The 18361-nt window shown below is 37.4% G+C and overlaps 1 protein-coding gene across 1 annotated transcript in view; it reads right to left on the bottom strand.

The window, feature by feature from the left end:
- Positions 1 to 18361, bottom strand: part of LOC107559242 (MHC class II regulatory factor RFX1-like) — a 37384-nt gene that overhangs the window by 6690 nt on the left and 12333 nt on the right. The window contains exons 6-14 of the mRNA XM_016242989.1: positions 12072 to 12468; positions 10284 to 10483; positions 9337 to 9456; positions 9126 to 9253; positions 8778 to 8896; positions 8547 to 8656; positions 5598 to 5749; positions 5265 to 5362; positions 3572 to 3721 (exon numbers count right to left, since the gene is read on the bottom strand). Coding sequence (XP_016098475.1) covers positions 3572 to 3721; positions 5265 to 5362; positions 5598 to 5749; positions 8547 to 8656; positions 8778 to 8896; positions 9126 to 9253; positions 9337 to 9456; positions 10284 to 10483; positions 12072 to 12468 — 1474 coding nt within the window. The remainder of the gene's footprint in view (positions 1 to 3571; positions 3722 to 5264; positions 5363 to 5597; positions 5750 to 8546; positions 8657 to 8777; positions 8897 to 9125; positions 9254 to 9336; positions 9457 to 10283; positions 10484 to 12071; positions 12469 to 18361) is intronic.

The following is an 18361-nucleotide window of genomic DNA, read 5'->3' as shown; positions in this document are numbered from 1 at the left end:
ATGCAATTTACGAAATTATATTTGATTTATATGAGTTAATTTAGACGTAATGCACGTTTTGTATAGACAGTTATTTCCATGCGTTGACATTATGTGCTGCATTATTTTGCTCATTGCGCCCTCCTGTGGCCTCGGGAGACAAGCCAAAAGTTTCCATAAAACCTATTTCATCTGCATATAAAACATTAGAAATGAGATATTTGTTTAATTTTTATCGTGTGTTTGACTGTTAAAACAAAAAAAATATTTGTTGTTTGTCTCAATAAATTGGGTTAATTTAAAAATACAGTGGTTAAATTAAAAAAATAATTTCTATTGCTCTTTGTTTTAAAAAAGGTTATAAAAAAATGTCAATAATTATCGATACCGAATGATATGAAACATTACATCATTGATACATTTTTTAGCTATTTCCCTTTTTGGTATGGCGTAAAGCTATGACCAAATTGTAACCAAAAATGTTTTGAATCCCACAAGGGTTGATCTAAAAACAAAGACACCTTACCCAGGACTCATAAAATACTCAATCATTTTATCATTATTCACCCCCATGCTTTTCCAAACCTGCATGACTTCCTTTTTTCTATGGAACATGAAAAAATATATTTTGAAGAACATTGGTACCCAAACAGTTTCAGTTCCCATCGACTTTCATTGTATTTTTTGACCATACAATGGAAATCAATGGGAATAGAAATTATTTGGTTACCAATATTCTTCAAAATATCTTCTTTTATGTTGTGCAGAAAAAAATCATACATGTCTGAACAACATGAGGGTGAGTAAACGAAAGAATTTTAATTTCTGGGACGATAAAATCATCGAATAAATGACTACTGACAGCGTAAACCATTTTTAAATGACTTTTAAGGAAACAAATTGCATGTTATGCTAAACACTCATGTTTCCGTTTCCCTGACAGCTAGATAGACCACAAACACCTACTTGCATGCCAAAAAGTGAGTTCATCTCAGATGGTGACAGATGAAAGCTCTAGTTCAGCCCTTGTAAATACAGTGTTCAGCCTCAAATTTGCCTGGGAACATGAGGGATTTGTCCAGTCACCAGGGGCGGATCTACCGGGGTGGCACGGGGTGGTAACTGTCACCCTAAGAAAAAGCTGTGCCACCCCAGAATTATCACAGAATAAAATATAAATGTAAGTAGTGTTTCATGTGCTACTTTTCAGCCGCGGTGATGACAGAATACACAAAATAATGGCAAAAAACACGTTCAATAAACTGTGCACACTGGTTGCACACGCACGCAGTGTGCCAGTGTAGTCGGCTTCATTAACAAATGACTCTTTTGAACCGGAGTCAAAACCACAAACCCCTGTTCACTGCTAACGAATTGTTTTTATATTTGTTCGTGAATCAGATAATTACTGCTTCTCAGCTAACTCCGAAGTCCTCTGAGAAATTTAATCCCATCCGGATATGTCTGAGATAGACATTAGACAATGGATAATTCACTATTCTATATGTACAGTAAACTGTAGCACATGTTGTACACCACAGCATGTGACTGCCAAATTGTATTTGTAACCATTTTTTATATGTACTGCATTGTTGCAGAACTGAGAAATGACTGCCTAGAGATATAGCTAATCTTGTGTCAGGAGACCAAGAAACTGCTATAGTGCTATATGAAATTTGGCGAAATGTGCAGAGGACACTAAATTTACTTTTTTTAAATTGTATTTTTACTAGGGCTGCACGATAAATCGCATGCGATATTTAATGCGCATCTTGTCAGAAAGCTGGATCTGTAATCAGCGCTAAATCTCCATCACGTGCGTGCTTTCACATTGAGCAGCATTAACTACACAGAGCCGTTGTTCACTGACGAGCTGCGCAAAACCATCATATTTGCGCGATTTTTTGCGCAGCTCATCAGTGAACAACGGCTTATCGTGCAGCCCTAAATTTTACTGTACTGTATTGTGGTGCATACTGAGTTCATACAATTCTTTGGTATTTGAACTTTTCTAGTGCTTTTCATTTACTACAAGATTACTTTACAGTAGTAAAATGAAAACTATCAAACATCTGTATCTGTAATTTAATTTATATATACTGTGATAGACATTGAGCTACAAAAATAATTCCTGAATCCTAGTAAGAGTTTTTTTGTTACAGTGTTATTGATCTCAGTGTTCACTGGGCAGGAAAGTCATCTGTGTATTTGAATTGTGTGTAAGCATTTACAGTTTTTTTCAACTGCTTACACACAAAATCTTTACTTGTCACACAGTTTCTGAAACCTGACACAAACACCAGAACCACACACCAAATCTGCAAAACCATATGCTAATTCTCGTCCTTTGACTCAGTTTTCAATTTCATAAAACACTTTTTGCAAAACACAACACACAATTCTCTATTTAACACACAAAAATCTGGAATTAAGAGGAATTAATATTATGGCAAAGGTGTTTGCAAATGTTTGCTTTTGAGATGATATTTTGAATGCAGTGCTTCGTTTTGCAAGAGATGTGAGGCATTTTGCATTTTGTGTGTGCAATTCTTGGATTTTTGAAGTTTTGAAAAAAGAGGCAAAGTTTTGAAAATGTGTGTAAGCAGTTGAATAAACTAAAAACTAGATTGAAAAGTTTGAAAGACAAATTTATGCTGGCTTGTATTAAAGTCTTGTTTAAAAACGTAAATGGTTTGGTCGGTTAGCTGTTCTAGATGTTTGCTAAAGTGTTGCTAGCTGGTTGCTAGGATATTCTGGGTGGTTGCTAGGCTCTTGTTATGCAGTTGCTGGGGTGTTGCTAGAGTATATGTTTGATAGAGTTTGTTCTGGGTGATTACAGACATTCCCACCTCTGTTAATAACAAAAAAAGAGGCAAAGTTTTGAAAATGTGTGTAAGCAGTTGAATAAACTAAAAACTAGATTGAAAAGTTTGAAAGACAAATTTATGCTGGCTTGTATTAAAGTCTTGTTTAAAAACGTAAATGGTTTGGTCGGTTAGCTGTTCTAGATGTTTACTAAAGTGTTGCTAGCTGGTTGCTAGGATATTCTGGGTGGTTGCTAGGCTCTTGTTATGCAGTTGCTGGGGTGTTGCTAGAGTATATGTTTGATATAGTTTGTTCTGGGTGATTACAGACATTCCCACCTCTGTTAATAACAGAAAATCAAACAGTTTCAGTGCTTTGATATTATTATATTTCTTTCTAATGTTAGGAAATTCAAAAGTTTTTGTTGCTCTTAAACTTGCACTAAACGTGATTATACCATCTAAGTAGCCTATGTAATTTTAATAGAACCGCATGTCTTCTTTGTCTGATACAAGCTCAGAAACATTTATAACCGGTTGAAGTTTTTTATATTGTGAATCGACTTGGTGCCATGATGAATATTGAAATGTTGTTATTTATTTTACATTTTAAACAGTATAGATGATTACTTAATGGTAATACAATATTTGTGAACACAACTGTGTATGTCAGACCATAAATCCCCAAAAACTATGCATGGGGGCTTGCTTTGGTGTTGCCACCCCTCATAGACCCCAAGCCACCCTAAAAATTATTTTCTAGATCCACCCCTGCCAGTCACACACACCTGCACATTGGCAAAATCCACTCTGTTGAGGTCGCTGAGCATCTGGTTGATCTGTGCTGTGTTTTGTAGTACGGCACGAGCTGCTTGGGCCAGGTGGTTTAGAGAGGTGTATCTGCGCAGGGTCTGAGCAAACGCACTTGCAGACGTCACCTAAATAAAGACCAATTAAACGGATGAGTTATGTCACAGTTGTCATGAAGGGCAAAATTAGCTATATAGACCAAAATCATCTTTTGTACCAGGCTGTAAACATGTTTTTTCTGCTGTAAAGTTGGGCATTTTAACATAGGGAGTCTATGGGATTGACTCCTATTTGCAGCCAGCCTCTAGCGGCCAGTTGACAAATTACAGTTTAAGTCACTTCCATTTTGGCTTCACGAGAGAGAGCGGGAGGTTGCCCCTTGCTCCAGGCACATAGATGCGGCCGCCATCTTGGAACGGTCAACTTGACGTCATTCACCATACTGTAGGTTCTCACAGAGCCGTTGAGCCGTTCTGTGCAGGATTGTGGCATCTTTCGAATATTCAGTGATTACTATGGTGAATGACGTCAAGTTGACCGTTAGAATATGGCGGACTGCATACGTATAGCGGCCCACAGAAACAATCGCTTATGAGGCATCTACGTATATATATCTATGGTTGATACTGTTTCCTATGCAATGACGCTAGCCAATTTTAACAGTGGCCGATTACTGAGAGGCCTTAAAACAGGTAGTTTTTAGACAGAGGGTCAGAATGAGGGCTGAAAAAAATTTTTTTTCCACAGATTTATTTGTTTTTTTGTGCAAAAAACTATATTATCATTATAAGTAAACCTCAAGGAACATGTTAAAATAAAAATAAAAAATCCATGTCATGACCCCTTTAATATTCTAAAATGTAATTATCTAATGTTTAATGTATTGTAGTATTTAGGGATTTTGTTTTGCTATTAAAGACCATTTAAACGAGTAAAAAGGAAATGTCTTAATGCAGATGATGTGACCTTTGCATTTTCCCCAAACTAAATTCATTAGGGAAAGGTTTTAAGTCTTCAAACACTTTTAAACCCTCCTAAACCCCCTTTTAAACCCTGTGTCACAAGCACACTATTTTATCTTCCTGTCAGCACTAACTATCATTAGTCATTCATAAAACAGGAGTTTTGTGGTATTGACTGTAGTGGTTGACTAATGTAGGAAATACCAGAGGTGAAAGGTGGCTGGTATGATGCAACTATATTGTAAAAAAGTCAAATGTAATGAAAGCAAATAAGGCGTACACTACCGTTCAAAAGTTTAGGGTAGTAAGATTTATTTTCTTTTTTTCGAATAATTTAGTTATTTTTAAAATGTAATTTATCCTTGCGATGGCAAAGCTGAATTTGTGTCACATGATCCTTCTTCTAATACATTGATTTATTGATCAATAAACAGCTGTGCAGCTTAATATTTTTGCGGAAACCGTTGTTGTGGATTATTGTGATGGTTTTATCAGCTGTTTGGACTCTCATTTTGACGGCACCCATTCACTGCAGAGGATCCACTGATGAGCAAGTGATGCAATGATACATTTCTCCAAATCTGTTCTGACGAAGAAACGAACTCATCTACATCTTGAATGTTCAGTGGGTGAGTACATTTTCAGCAAACTTTCATTTTTGGGTGAGCTATTCGTTACTAAATATTATAACTTTGTCGCGATCACTGACCTTCACACGAACCATCTCTTCAGGAATGTTCATCATGGCATTAGTCAGCCAGCTCTCAAGACTTTTCGCAAAGTTTCGGATGGCTTGTGTTAAGGCACCTGAAGAAAGAATTAAGATACTTCAGAAAAATATATGATGTTGTGTGGCAGTAGACGATTCGCCTGTAATTGGTGCCCTGGCAGCCTGAATGTCGACCCACATCCAAATTGGCGAATGTCAATGGGAGTAAAAATAGGCCACTCCAGGCAAAATGTGACTCACCTGATGGATCACCACCAGCTCTGGCACATACGGCTGCATAGTAATAAGTGAATCTGTATTGAGAGAACTCACTGGGAATAGGTCTCAGAACGTCTGGGATGAGCATCTCCACCAGGCCCTGGTACAGTGTGTTGTCGCAGTCACGACTCCAGCGAAGCACTGGATCATATTTACAGAGCAGCACCAAACATGACTTGGGCAGCCTCTTCTCAGACTCGTCATGCCTAAGATAGCCACAAAAAAAAAATAAAAAAGTTTGTCTTATTATTTATTAACCCTATAAAGCCTACTGTATCATATCTGATATGCAAATTTATAAGGTCTCTACATTTTGAACATGATTGTGTGCAACTAATGAAAAACCAGCTACAAAGCTGCTGTCTGACTGATAGTTTATACTTTATTATTCTCATTCTAAAAACATCCAACTTCAGGGCATGGTACACATGTCTTTTTGCTGTGAAATCTTTTTTTATAAAGTAAACATAATAACTTACATTTTGTTAGTAATATTGCAAGATGAACACTTTCTGGACTGAAGCGACTTAGTGATTATCCACACACCATTTTCTAGAAAAATGGTGTTACAATGTGAGTACCAAATATAATCCATCAGGCTTTTGAGTAGGGTTGGGTATCGTTTGAATTTTATCGATTCCGATTCCGATTCTGCTTATCGATTCCGATTCTTATCCATTCCTAGTTTCGATTCCAATAAGATAAAAAATCCAATATAAAAAAAATAAGTCAAACATTTAGATGTCAAACATTTATTCTGTCTTTTTACAAGGCATTCTGTAAAAATCACGAGTAAAAATCAGCAGCCTACAGAACACTGCAAGAGGAATTTTGCCTATGCTTTAAAAAAAATACCCCAGCAAAAACAACTAGATTAATATACATTTAAAATATGAAAGTATTAAAGACAAGTAAACAGTCAGTAATAAGATAGGAACAAACAAATCAATTAGCAATATCATAAATAAATACAACTGAACAAAATTTCAGGTACAGAAACTGTAATTAAAAGTTTAAAAACACTGCACAGTTTTCTTTTCATAAATAAAATGGAGATTAATCAATTAAAGTTATTAAATATATTCAGTCAAGATCAGTGAATGATTTTCTTTGTTCTTTGAATAACATTAATGACAGGCAGAGCGTTTATTAGGCTGCTGTCTCTTTAACACCGAACGCAAGCAGATCTAAAAATACTGTACATGCGTGTTTTCTTTCTCATCTGTTTACGTTCACGTAAGACAAAAACGGCTGTGTTTATGATGATATACTGACATAGTTTTCTGCATATTGGTTGACAAATATGAAAGAAGTCAGTTTCGGCCCGGAACAACCTTTTCTACAGTGGAAATACACGGAACGGTTCGAGAACTGACACAAACCGGGAACCCGTACCGCGACCTCTGTTCTCTGTGCTCGCGCTTGCACTTCATGTGCGCTGCACGCAAACAGGGCGCAAGTTCTTTCCGTTCCTGCACTTAAATCGTTTTTAATCACATTAAAATGCAAACGCATGAATCGTTAAGCAGAATCGAAATGCACGCGTCTTATCGAATACCCGGTTCTTGGAAATTTGGAACCGGTTCTAAAATGGAACCGGTTTTCGATACCCAACCCTACTTTTGAGGAATGTTGCATTGCATTATATGTTAAACTAAAAACAACAGAGCTTTGATCATAACACTAGGCGTTTAAATATCATCTTATCGGAAGATTTAGAGTGACAACTGATATTTACGTATATGCATTTTGTGTAAGTAGTCTGCTATACTGTTATAAAGGTCTCAATTATTAAACATTACAGTCTTTCAGAAATTCATCTAATGTCAATTGTGTAGGGCCCTATGATTTCCACGATGTGGACAACACGGACGGAATCGCGGAATCCAGTCATAAAACGTAATTTACTTTATAACGCAGAATGTCACGGAATTTGGCAAATTTTGGAAGGATATATCAAAAGTAAGTCAGTACTGTTATATCAAAACAAGATATGGATTAGTGTCTGTAAATATTAAGCCACAAAAAAAAATGTAAATATGAATCCTTAATGTTTTGCGTGTCTCTGTGTGAATGAATGGCGCAGACGCGCGGTTTCGTTAAGAACACACATACTGAAGCGTGCGTAACGCTCGCTGTGTTTTCAGCCTCTGCCGCCTCAATATATGAGTACATGAACATAATTTCTACAATCTCACTTCATGAGCATTTTATTTTATTAAAACATTATTTTTAAAGGAATATTTACGAGAACATTTTTAGTCTAAATTTATTTAGCAGAAAAATTTAAATACACAACACAGTATTTCGGCAAAAATAAATAAATAAATACAATAATAATAATAAATAATTTTTTAATAAAATAAATTAATTAGAGATGCTTTCGATTATTAATATTTAATGAAACCATTCAAATACAATCCAGAAAAATATATTGAAAACTGAATTTTATAAAAAAATAAATAAAACAGAACTGAAGAAAAAAATAAAACATACTTAGGGCATTAAAAATTCTTTTTTTGCTAAACTTTTAATAAATTTCTCTTTAATATTGTACGTTTCATGATTTCAATTAATTTGACATGCTTTTTGATGAATAAAATTTCATTTAACATTAAAACAGAGTCTGGAAAACCTTAAATGGAAAGCAAACAGAATCCAGAACATTTAAAATGGAAACAATTGAATTTGAAAATAAAATGGAATTTGGGGAAATAATAAAACGGATTTCATAGGGCCCTAATTGTGATACTCAACAAAAAACACTTTTTTTTTTGTTAGATTTCTTAAATTTTCATATTTTGTCTAAATGTTCAATAAACTGTTACATTCAACAAAACATTTTTTATATTTTCTGACAATTATTTCATATTTCTCTATACCACCCTTGCTCAGAAGAACCACCCGAGAACCATCTTGATAAAAATCCTCCTGAAAGCAGGCAAAACTGTGAAAACCTTGACATGTAGTGTTGGATTTTGTTGTGCTGAGAAGCAAACTTACACAGCTAGTGTTGCCGAGTCTCCTGCCTGACTTTCACTGAACCTCCAAAACGTTTTCCAAAGAGTCTCCACCAAAGGGAACTGAAGGTTGACCATCACATCCAGAATGGCCTTAAGAAAAACACAACATCACTAAAAATCAATTCGAAAAGATATTTAGCTTTTACACAGATATTCACAGTGACGTCGACAATCAATCTCTGGTTTCAAACAGAGAAGAGAGAAGACTCACTTCGCAGTGTTCTCTGTAGAGCAACTGAAAGCTTTTAAGATGTTCCAGCTCAATGCCCTCTGGTAAAGCTCTACCCTGCAGGTCAACATCAGGGAATTCCGGGAGAGCTCGAGACGCATCTAAACAGCAATGATAACAATATAATGATTTGTTGTAAAAATCCATGTGAGGGCTTTTTACACGTTTAACCCTGGGTTATGGGTCATTCGAACCTCCGCTTTAAACCCCCAGGTAAAGGGACGTTTCACATTTGTAACTTAGAAGCGGGATTAGCACCACTTTTACATGCATTTCAGTTTACGCTTCTGACATTAAAGGTTCACACTTCACACTGATGTCACGACTCACCTAGAAACTGCTGGTACTGCTGGACCTGGGTGCTGATGTCCGACAGACCCGAGCTCTGTTGCTGCTGCTGTCCGGATCCTGACGACATTCCGTTAGTGATTCCCTCCACCTTCTGTACCGGCTTCAGCCTTCAGGGAGACAGAACCAGACTGAGAAACACAGGAACCAGAGAGACCGATAGCAAGGTATGAAAGAGAGCACGTGTGTCCACCTCTGTTTCTGGGAGAAGGGCTGCTGCCTCATGGCCAGGTGTTGCTGGTCCTCCATCAGACGGAGCAGAGATGAGTTCGCTTTGATCCGCAGTCCATAGTAATGATATTTGGAATTCCCTCTGGAACAAACACACCAAAGCTTCAGTGCACCTGCGTGACCTGAACCAGAGGATCATGGAGGCTTCTAACCACATATGCGCGACTCTCAAACACATCTCCATTCAAAAATTTGGAGTCAGTAGATTTTTCTAAAGATTTTTTTATTTTTTATGCTAACCAAGGCTGCATTTATTTGATCAAAACTACACTTGAAAAACAATAATATAATAAAATGTATTTAAATACAATATAATTTAATGAAGCACTAAATATATATATATATATATATATATATGTGTGTGTGTTTTCAATATCATTACTCCAGTCTTCAGTCAGTGTCACATGATCCATCAGAAATCATTCTAATATGCTGCTCAAGAGCCAATAGTATTATTTTGGAAGGCATTATTTCTGTTTAATATTTTTGTGGAAACCATGATACTTTTTTTAGGATTCTTTGGAATATAAAATTATTTTAAAAAAGCATTTATTTAAAATAGAAATGTGTTATAACGGTGTTTACTGTCACCTTTGATCAGTTACTTTCAGAATAAAAGTATAAATACATTTTTTTTAAAGTCTTACTGAACCCAAACTTTTGAAAGGTGACCTATGCCATATTAATTTAGTGTGACTTTTGTGAGTGAACCGTTCTTATGAACCAACATTTTTAATTGATTCAGTTGATCTGATTTGAACATATAATAAATGAAATTACTTAACGTAGGTAAAAATAGAGCTTAAATACATGTAATTTTAGCTTTTTTGGGGGGGGGGGGGGTGCAAATTCTCTGAATGAATTGATTCACTAAAATAAAAGTATGTCATGTGACCTGATTCCTCTCACCGTGTGCCCAGGCGTCTGGTCCTCAACCCCATGAACACAGAGCGGATGAGTTTTCCAAAGGACGCCGCGTTGACGGGTTCCAGCTTTTGCTCCTGACAGTGCAGCAGGTAGTGGCAGTAGAGAGTAGACCGGGGCAAACTCACCCCTTCCACTGTCTCATAATTATCCAACAACCACTGCACCTGAGGGCCAGAGGACAGCTGCCGGGATAAGACACACACACAGCCACACACACACACTCAGACATAGAGCCCAGGCTAAAAGATGTCCTAAGACAAACAACACACAAACAACCAAATGCAAACCCGTGCATATGCTTTTGCATGCAGACTGTAATTACACACTCATGCATAGTGTAATTCATTTAAAGTCAACAGTAAACTACATTCACTAACCCCATTTTAGTTCATTTTGAAGTAAAAAATATTCAAGTGGAAAACAATATTGATGAGATAAGAGTTGATTGGATGATAAGAAGCAGATGTTTCAGACCTGAAATGTTTCATGAAAGCATACAGTGCTGTGAATAGGTCTTTTGTCTGAATTTCTGAGTTTGTGCACATTTTATATTAGTTTTGTTTTTGTATGAATGATTGTGTTAGCATATAGTCTGGTGGTAAAAGAGGAACAAAGTTTCTGGTCTTTCATTTCTTTGGAGTTCAAGGTTTCAGTTGTACAATAATTAAAGTGTGAAGTAGTGCGCCGACAGATGAATCAAAAGCAGAACTGTTCAGTAGAAAAATAACATACCAACAGTCAACAGTTTTGGGGCCAGATTTTTTCATGTTTTTGAAAGAAGTCTCTTATGCTCAGTAAGGCTACATGTATTTGATTGTAAATACAGTAAAAACAGTATTATTGTAATATTATAATTTAAAATAAATATTTTACATTTGAATATATTTTTACATTTTTAGATGAATAGAAAATAGTTTTATTTGAAACGGAAATCTTTTGTAACACTATAAATGTTTTTTACTGTTACTTTTGATTAATTTAATGCATCCTTGCTGAATAAAAGTATTAATTTCTATTAATTTAATAACTAATTCATTTCTAGTATTTAAAGAAACATAGCATAACAAACACACATTTTACAGACTCTTGAATGGTATGCATCCCCATGTTTTGGTTGTAAATCTGATGACATTCAGTGTCTAAACATGCAAAAATACAGAAAACCAGACGGGGGCAAACACTTTTGCACAGCTCTGTATGCCTCTCGACAACTGTTTCTGCGTGCCGTGGCATACAAGACTAGTATGCAATGAAACGATAAATCAATAAAATGGCTCAATTCTTAACTAAAATAATTTTATAACAGAATGTGCAGCAAAACTGGAAAACTGCTGCATATAAGAACGTTGAACACAAGGCCATCTGTCTCTCATGGATATTATGAATATGGTTATGACTGAATTGTAATGTTTGCAGCAATGAATACGACAGCACAGTGAAAGCCTTAGCAAGCACCACTGACAAGCTACATGTCAACTGGACATGTGTAATCATTGAAATGGCATGCTGATCCGACAAGTCAATCTGATGACTTTTTCTTCATAGAATAAAACTGAAAATGAAATCAATTTGGACTTGGAAGTATCACTGTGCTCTCTGGCATGTGGAACGGAGCAATGAGATCACCATGCGTTCAAGTTCATTTGGGTGGCGGGAAGAGAGGGGACTCTGTGAGTGGCGATGAGTGACGATTAAGCCCCGCCCCTGCTGTCGTCATACCTTTTTGTCTGCCGACGGCACGCTATTGTCCTCGCCTTCGTTTATACTCACGGTGGCTGGAGAGGCACGAGTGGGGTGCGGATAACCGTGACTGTTTCCGCTGCTGCCGGTCCCACTGCCAGCCAGCATGTAGCCTCCCTGAATCACATAGCTCCCGCTGCTACCGTTAGCCTCGCCTCCGGAATTTCCAGAACCGTTCGACGCCGTCCCAGTGGCTGCCACTACAGCTGTGACTCCGCCCCCTGCCGCCGTCGTGGGATTGGCCACAATCTGCCCCGTCCCCGCCACAAACATGGATACCCCGGGGGATCCTGTGGTCACGGAGACAGTGAGAGGGGTGCCGGGGGACGTGGCCTCAGAACCAGAGGCAGGGGTGGTCTCATAGTACTGTCCAGCAGTGGTCTGGGTGTACAGAGGGGTCTCTGTGTACGGGAAACTGCTGGAACGACTGGGAGAAAATGAAGAGGGTTAGGATTCACAATAGTATTCAGTTTGAACAACTTTTACTACCTTGGGCTTTTCAGACTTTGCAAATAAAATTCCAAACAGTCTTTTTCCATATTTAAATCTTTTGATATGTAACCTTGGGTTAGTAATTAGTAGTTTTGAGATTTAAAACTTTTCAAATCCTGTGGTAAAACTATTATTAACATATTTAAGCACAAGAACCTTTTTAATAAGTACGATTTTAATATTTCTTATCTAAATATTTTTTTGCATAAATAATAAATAACTTAATATTTTATATTGTCTGGTTTTCTGAAGAATATTACAGAGACAAAAAACATGTTCAAAGGTATGGGTTCGGTAAGATTTGTTAATGTTTTTGAAAGAAGTCTCTCATGCTTTCATATATTTGATCAAAAATACAGTAAAACAGTAATATTATAAAACATTATTATAATTTATAATAACATATAAAGACGCACACCATCTTTTGGCGTTAAAATAGTACTGTCAGGTTTTACTAAAGACGCGCAGTGAAGAATTAGCGCTGAAAAGGCGTAGACAGTTATTTTTGCGCCTGACCTTATTGAATATGCATTTCTAGTAGTTTCCCTTTCAGACGCAGCATTTATGGGAGGAGAGTGTTCAAATAAATCATGCAATGCGTTTTACTAACGTTCACACTCGTCAAATGACTGGTATTTGCGCCATTATTTAATGCCCAAAAAAGCATGTCTTAAACTATTTTGCGCTTGAAATGGCTGCAATTATTGTTGGAGAGGCACAGCAAAGAACAGAGAGCGCGTGGTAGAAGGGAGAGGATTTTTTCCCAAATAAATCAATAAAATGGCTCAATTCTTAACTAAAATAATTTTATAACAGAATGTGCAGCAAAACTGGAAAACTGCTGCATATAAGAACGTTGAACACAAGGCCATCTGTCTCTCATGGATATTATGAATATGGTTATGACTGAATTGTAATGTTTGCAGCAATGAATACGACAGCACAGTGAAAGCCTTAGCAAGCACCACTGACAAGCTACATGTCAACTGGACATGTGTAATCATTGAAATGGCATGCTGATCCGACAAGTCAATCTGATGACTTTTTCTTCATAGAATAAAACTGAAAATTAAATCAATTTGGACTTGGAAGTATCACTGTGCTCTCTGACATGTGGAACAGAGCAATGATATCACCATGCGTTTAAATTCATTTGGGTGGCGGGAAGAGGGGTGGCGATGAGTGATGATTAAGCCCCGCCCCTGCTGTCCTCATACCTTTTTGTCTGCCGACGGCACGCTATTGTCCTCGCCTTCGTTTATACTCACAGTGGCTGGAGAGGCACGGGTGGGGTGCAGATAACCGTGACCGTTTCCGCTGCTGCCAGTCCCGCTACCAGCCAGCATGTAGCCGCCCTGAATCACGTAGCTCCCGCTGCTACCGTTAGCCTCGCCTCCGGAGTCTCCAGAACCATTCGCCGCCGTCCCAGTGGCTGCCACTACAGCTGTGACTCCACCCACTGCCGCCGTCGTAGGATTGGCCACGATCTGCCCCGTCCCCGCCACAAACATGGACACCCCAGAGGATCCTGTGGTCACGGAGACGGTGAGAGGGGTGCTGGGGGACGTGGCCTCAGAACCAGAGGCAGGGGTGGTCTCATAGTACTGTCCAGCAGTGGTCTGGGTGTACAGAGGGGTCTCTGTGTACGGGAAACTGCTGGAACGACTGGGAGAAAATGAAGAGGGTTAGGATTCACAATAGTATTCAGTTTGAACAACTTTTACTACCTTGGGCTTTTCAGACTTTGCAAATAAAATTCCAAACAGTCTTTTTCCATATTTAAATCTTTTGATATGTAACCTTGGGTTAGTAATTAGTAGTTTTGAGATTTAAAACTTTTCAAATCCTGTGGTAAAACTATTATTAACATATTTAAGCACAAGAACCTTTTTAATAAGTACGATTTTAATATTTCTTATCTAAATATTTTTTTGCATAAATAATAAATAACTTAATATTTTATATTGTCTGGTTTTCTGAAGAATATTACAGAGACAAAAAACATGTTCAAAGGTATGGGTTCGGTAAGATTTGTTAATGTTTTTGAAAGAAGTCTCTCATGCTTTCATATATTTGATCAAAAATACAGTAAAACAGTAATATTATAAAACATTATTATAATTTATAATAACATATAAAGACGCACACCGTCTTTTGGCGTTAAAATAGTACTGTCAGGTTTTACTAAAGACGCGCAGTGAAGAATTAGCGCTGAAAAGGCGTAGACAGTTATTTTTGCGCCTGACCTTATTGAATATGCATTTCTAGTAGTTTCCCTTTCAGACGCAGCATTTATGGGAGGAGAGTGTTCAAATAAATCATGCAATGCGTTTTACTAACGTTCACACTCGTCAAATGACTGGTATTTGCGCCATTATTTAACGCCCAAAAAAGCATGTCTTAAACTATTTTGCGCTTGAAATGGCTGCAATTATTGTTGGAGAGGCACAGCAAAGAACAGAGAGCGCGTGGTAGAAGGGAGAGGATTTTTTCCCACACGTATTCATTTATTTAGAAAGCAAGAAGAACACATTGTCCAAACATATCGTTTGCCAAGCCATGTTATATTTAATTTGCTTCAGGAAATAAAAGATGACTTGGAACCCCCAACTAGGAGTCACGCAATACCAGGTCTATCAAAACTTCTTGCAACCCTTCATTTTTTGTCCTGCGGTTCTTTTCAGCGTACTGTGGCTTCTTTAGTTCTTTATTTGCAACTATGCTAATTTGCACTGCGCTTGGTATATTGCGTTGGTCGATATGTAAATGAGAAATTCTGTGTTCTTTAATTTGCGTGTTGTTAGTAAATCACCCGCAGAAAATTCCCCTCCCATCGGCGCTGCTTTGGAATTGCACTCTCGCGCTAATTTGCCCAGTTTAATAAAACTGGCCCTAAATTGTAATGTATTCCTGTGATGCGCAGCTGAATTTTCAGCATCATTACTCCAGCGTGACTGTTTCCGCTGCTGCCAGTCCCACTGCCAGCCAGCATGTAGCCTCCCTGAATCACATAGCTCCCGCTGCTACCGTTAGCCTCGCCTCCGGAATTTCCAGAACCGTTCGACGCCGTCCCAGTGGCTGCCACTACAGCTGTGACTCCACCCACTGCCGCCGTCGTAGGATTGGCCACGATCTGCCCCGTCCCCGCCACAAACATGGACACCCCAGAGGATCCTGTGGTCACGGAGACGGTGAGAGGGGTGCTGGGGGACGTGGCCTCAGAACCAGAGGCAGGGGTGGTCTCATAGTACTGTCCAGCAGTGGTCTGGGTGTACAGAGGGGTCTCTGTGTACGGGAAACTGCTGGAACGACTGGGAGAAAATGAAGAGGGTTAGGATTCACAATAGTATTCAGTTTGAACAACTTTTACTACCTTGGGCTTTTCAGACTTTGCAAATAAAATTCCAAACAGTCTTTTTCCATATTTAAATCTTTTGATATGTAACCTTGGGTTAGTAATTAGTAGTTTTGAGATTTAAAACTTTTCAAATCCTGTGGTAAAACTATTATTAACATATTTAAGCACAAGAACCTTTTTAATAAGTACGATTTTAATATTTCTTATCTAAATATTTTTTTGCATAAATAATAAATAACTTAATATTTTATATTGTCTGGTTTTCTGAAGAATATTACAGAGACAAAAAACATGTTCAAAGGTATGGGTTCGGTAAGATTTGTTAATGTTTTTGAAAGAAGTCTCTCATGCTTTCATATATTTGATCAAAAATACAGTAAAACAGTAATATTATAAAACATTATTATAATTTATAATAACATATAAAGACGCACACCATCTTTTGGCGTTAAAATAGTACTGTCAGGTTTTACTAAAGACGCGCAGTGAAGAATTAGCGCTGAAAAGGCGTAGACAGTTATTTTTGCGCCTGACCTTATTGAATATGCATTTCTAGTAGTTTCCCTTTCAGACGCAGCATTTATGGGAGGAGAGTGTTCAAATAAATCATGCAATGCGTTTTACTAACGTTCACACTCGTCAAATGACTGGTATTTGCGCCATTATTTAATGCCCAAAAAAGCATGTCTTAAACTATTTTGCGCTTGAAATGGCTGCAATTATTGTTGGAGAGGCACAGCAAAGAACAGAGAGCGCGTGGTAGAAGGGAGAGGATTTTTTTTCCACACGTATTCATTTATTTAGAAAGCAAGAAGAACACATTGTCCAAACATATCGTTTGCCAAGCCATGTTATATTTAATTTGCTTCAGGAAATAAAAGATGACTTGGAACCCCCAACTAGGAGTCACGCAATACCAGGTCTATCAAAACTTCTTGCAACCCTTCATTTTTTGTCCTGCGGTTCTTTTCAGCGTACTGTGGCTTCTTTAGTTCTTTATTTGCAACTATGCTAATTTGCACTGCGCTTGGTATATTGCGTTGGTCGATATGTAAATGAGAAATTCTGTGTTCTTTAATTTGCGTGTTGTTAGTAAATCACCCGCCGAAAATTCCCCTCCCATCGGCGCTGCTTTGGAATTGCACTCTCGCGCTAATTTGCCCAGTTTAATAAAACTGGCCCTAAATTGTAATGTATTCCTGTGATGCGCAGCTGAATTTTCAGCATCATTACTCCAGTCTTCAGTGTCACATGATCCTTCAGAAATCCTTCTTCTAATATACTGATTTGCTGCTCAATAAATATTTGAGTATATGGAATAACCGTTTTATAAAAGCAATAAGCCCCGTGTAGCCGTGGTTTACAGTGAATTTATAACAGCTAAGGGGTGTTGTTAGGCACGACGCGGAGCATTCTTGGGGCTTATTGCTTTAATTTAATGACAGTTTATGGTTAGCTGTAGTGCTGTCAAACGATTAATCGCGATTAATCACATCCAAAATAAAAGTTTTTTGTTTACATAATATATGCAAGTGTACTGTGTATATTTATTATGTATAAATTCACACATATACAGTATATATTTTGAAAATATTTACATGTATACATTTATATTCATATCATTTATATTATATATAAATATATTTAATATATAAACATAACTTATTTTTCTTAAATATATACATGCATCTGTGTGCATTTATATACACATAATAAATATATACAGTACATGCACATATATCATGTAAACCAAACTTTTATTTTGGATGCAATTAATCGCGATTAATTGTTTGACAGCACTAGTTGGCTGTCTGTTTTTAAACAAGCACAAGTTTGTTAAATGCTGTGTATCTTTTGACAGCACAATTGATATTCATATTCTACAAGCAGTGCTAATCCTTTCTTAAAATACAAGTGTGAAGTTTTGTCTAACCCATGGTTAACAGTGGCTGTAACAAAGAGCTAGCTGTTAATTCAGGAAGTCCTGTAGCTGATCCTGCACATGTGCACAGGGCTGGGGCTGAGTGTTGGTTCCTATAAATACTCACATGGTGCTGGTGGTGTAGGTAGCATCTCCTCCTTCCACATACTGCACCTGGTTAGTATACACATGCTGGACTGGCACCTGTTGGAGCTGCTGCTGTACCTGCGGCGCACATACACCAATACACAAATTAAGAAGGCAAAATTGACACAATCACACTTCTGCAACAAACTTAATTCTGCAATAAAAACATGCCTGCAGCCACATTCAATGCACTAATTTAGTGTTTCCCAACCTTTTGGTCTTATGTACACTCCAAAAAACAACCTCAGCAGTAAGGTTCAAGTACTCGTCCTCAACAGCAATCCCAGAAATATGTTCATTAAACTCATATTACACTGGATAGCATTTTTCATTATTCATTATTAATATAAAAAAAATCACTTTTTAATTAAAAACAATCAATACTGTGGGTGAAAAATAGAC

The sequence above is a fragment of the Sinocyclocheilus grahami genome, unplaced genomic scaffold (genome assembly GCF_001515645.1).
Source record: "Sinocyclocheilus grahami isolate Dianchi unplaced genomic scaffold, SAMN03320097.WGS_v1.1 scaffold679.1, whole genome shotgun sequence".
NCBI lineage: Eukaryota > Metazoa > Chordata > Actinopteri > Cypriniformes > Cyprinidae > Sinocyclocheilus > Sinocyclocheilus grahami.
The sequence above is the reverse complement of the archived record's forward strand: the minus strand, read 5'-3'. Positions and strand labels throughout refer to the sequence as shown.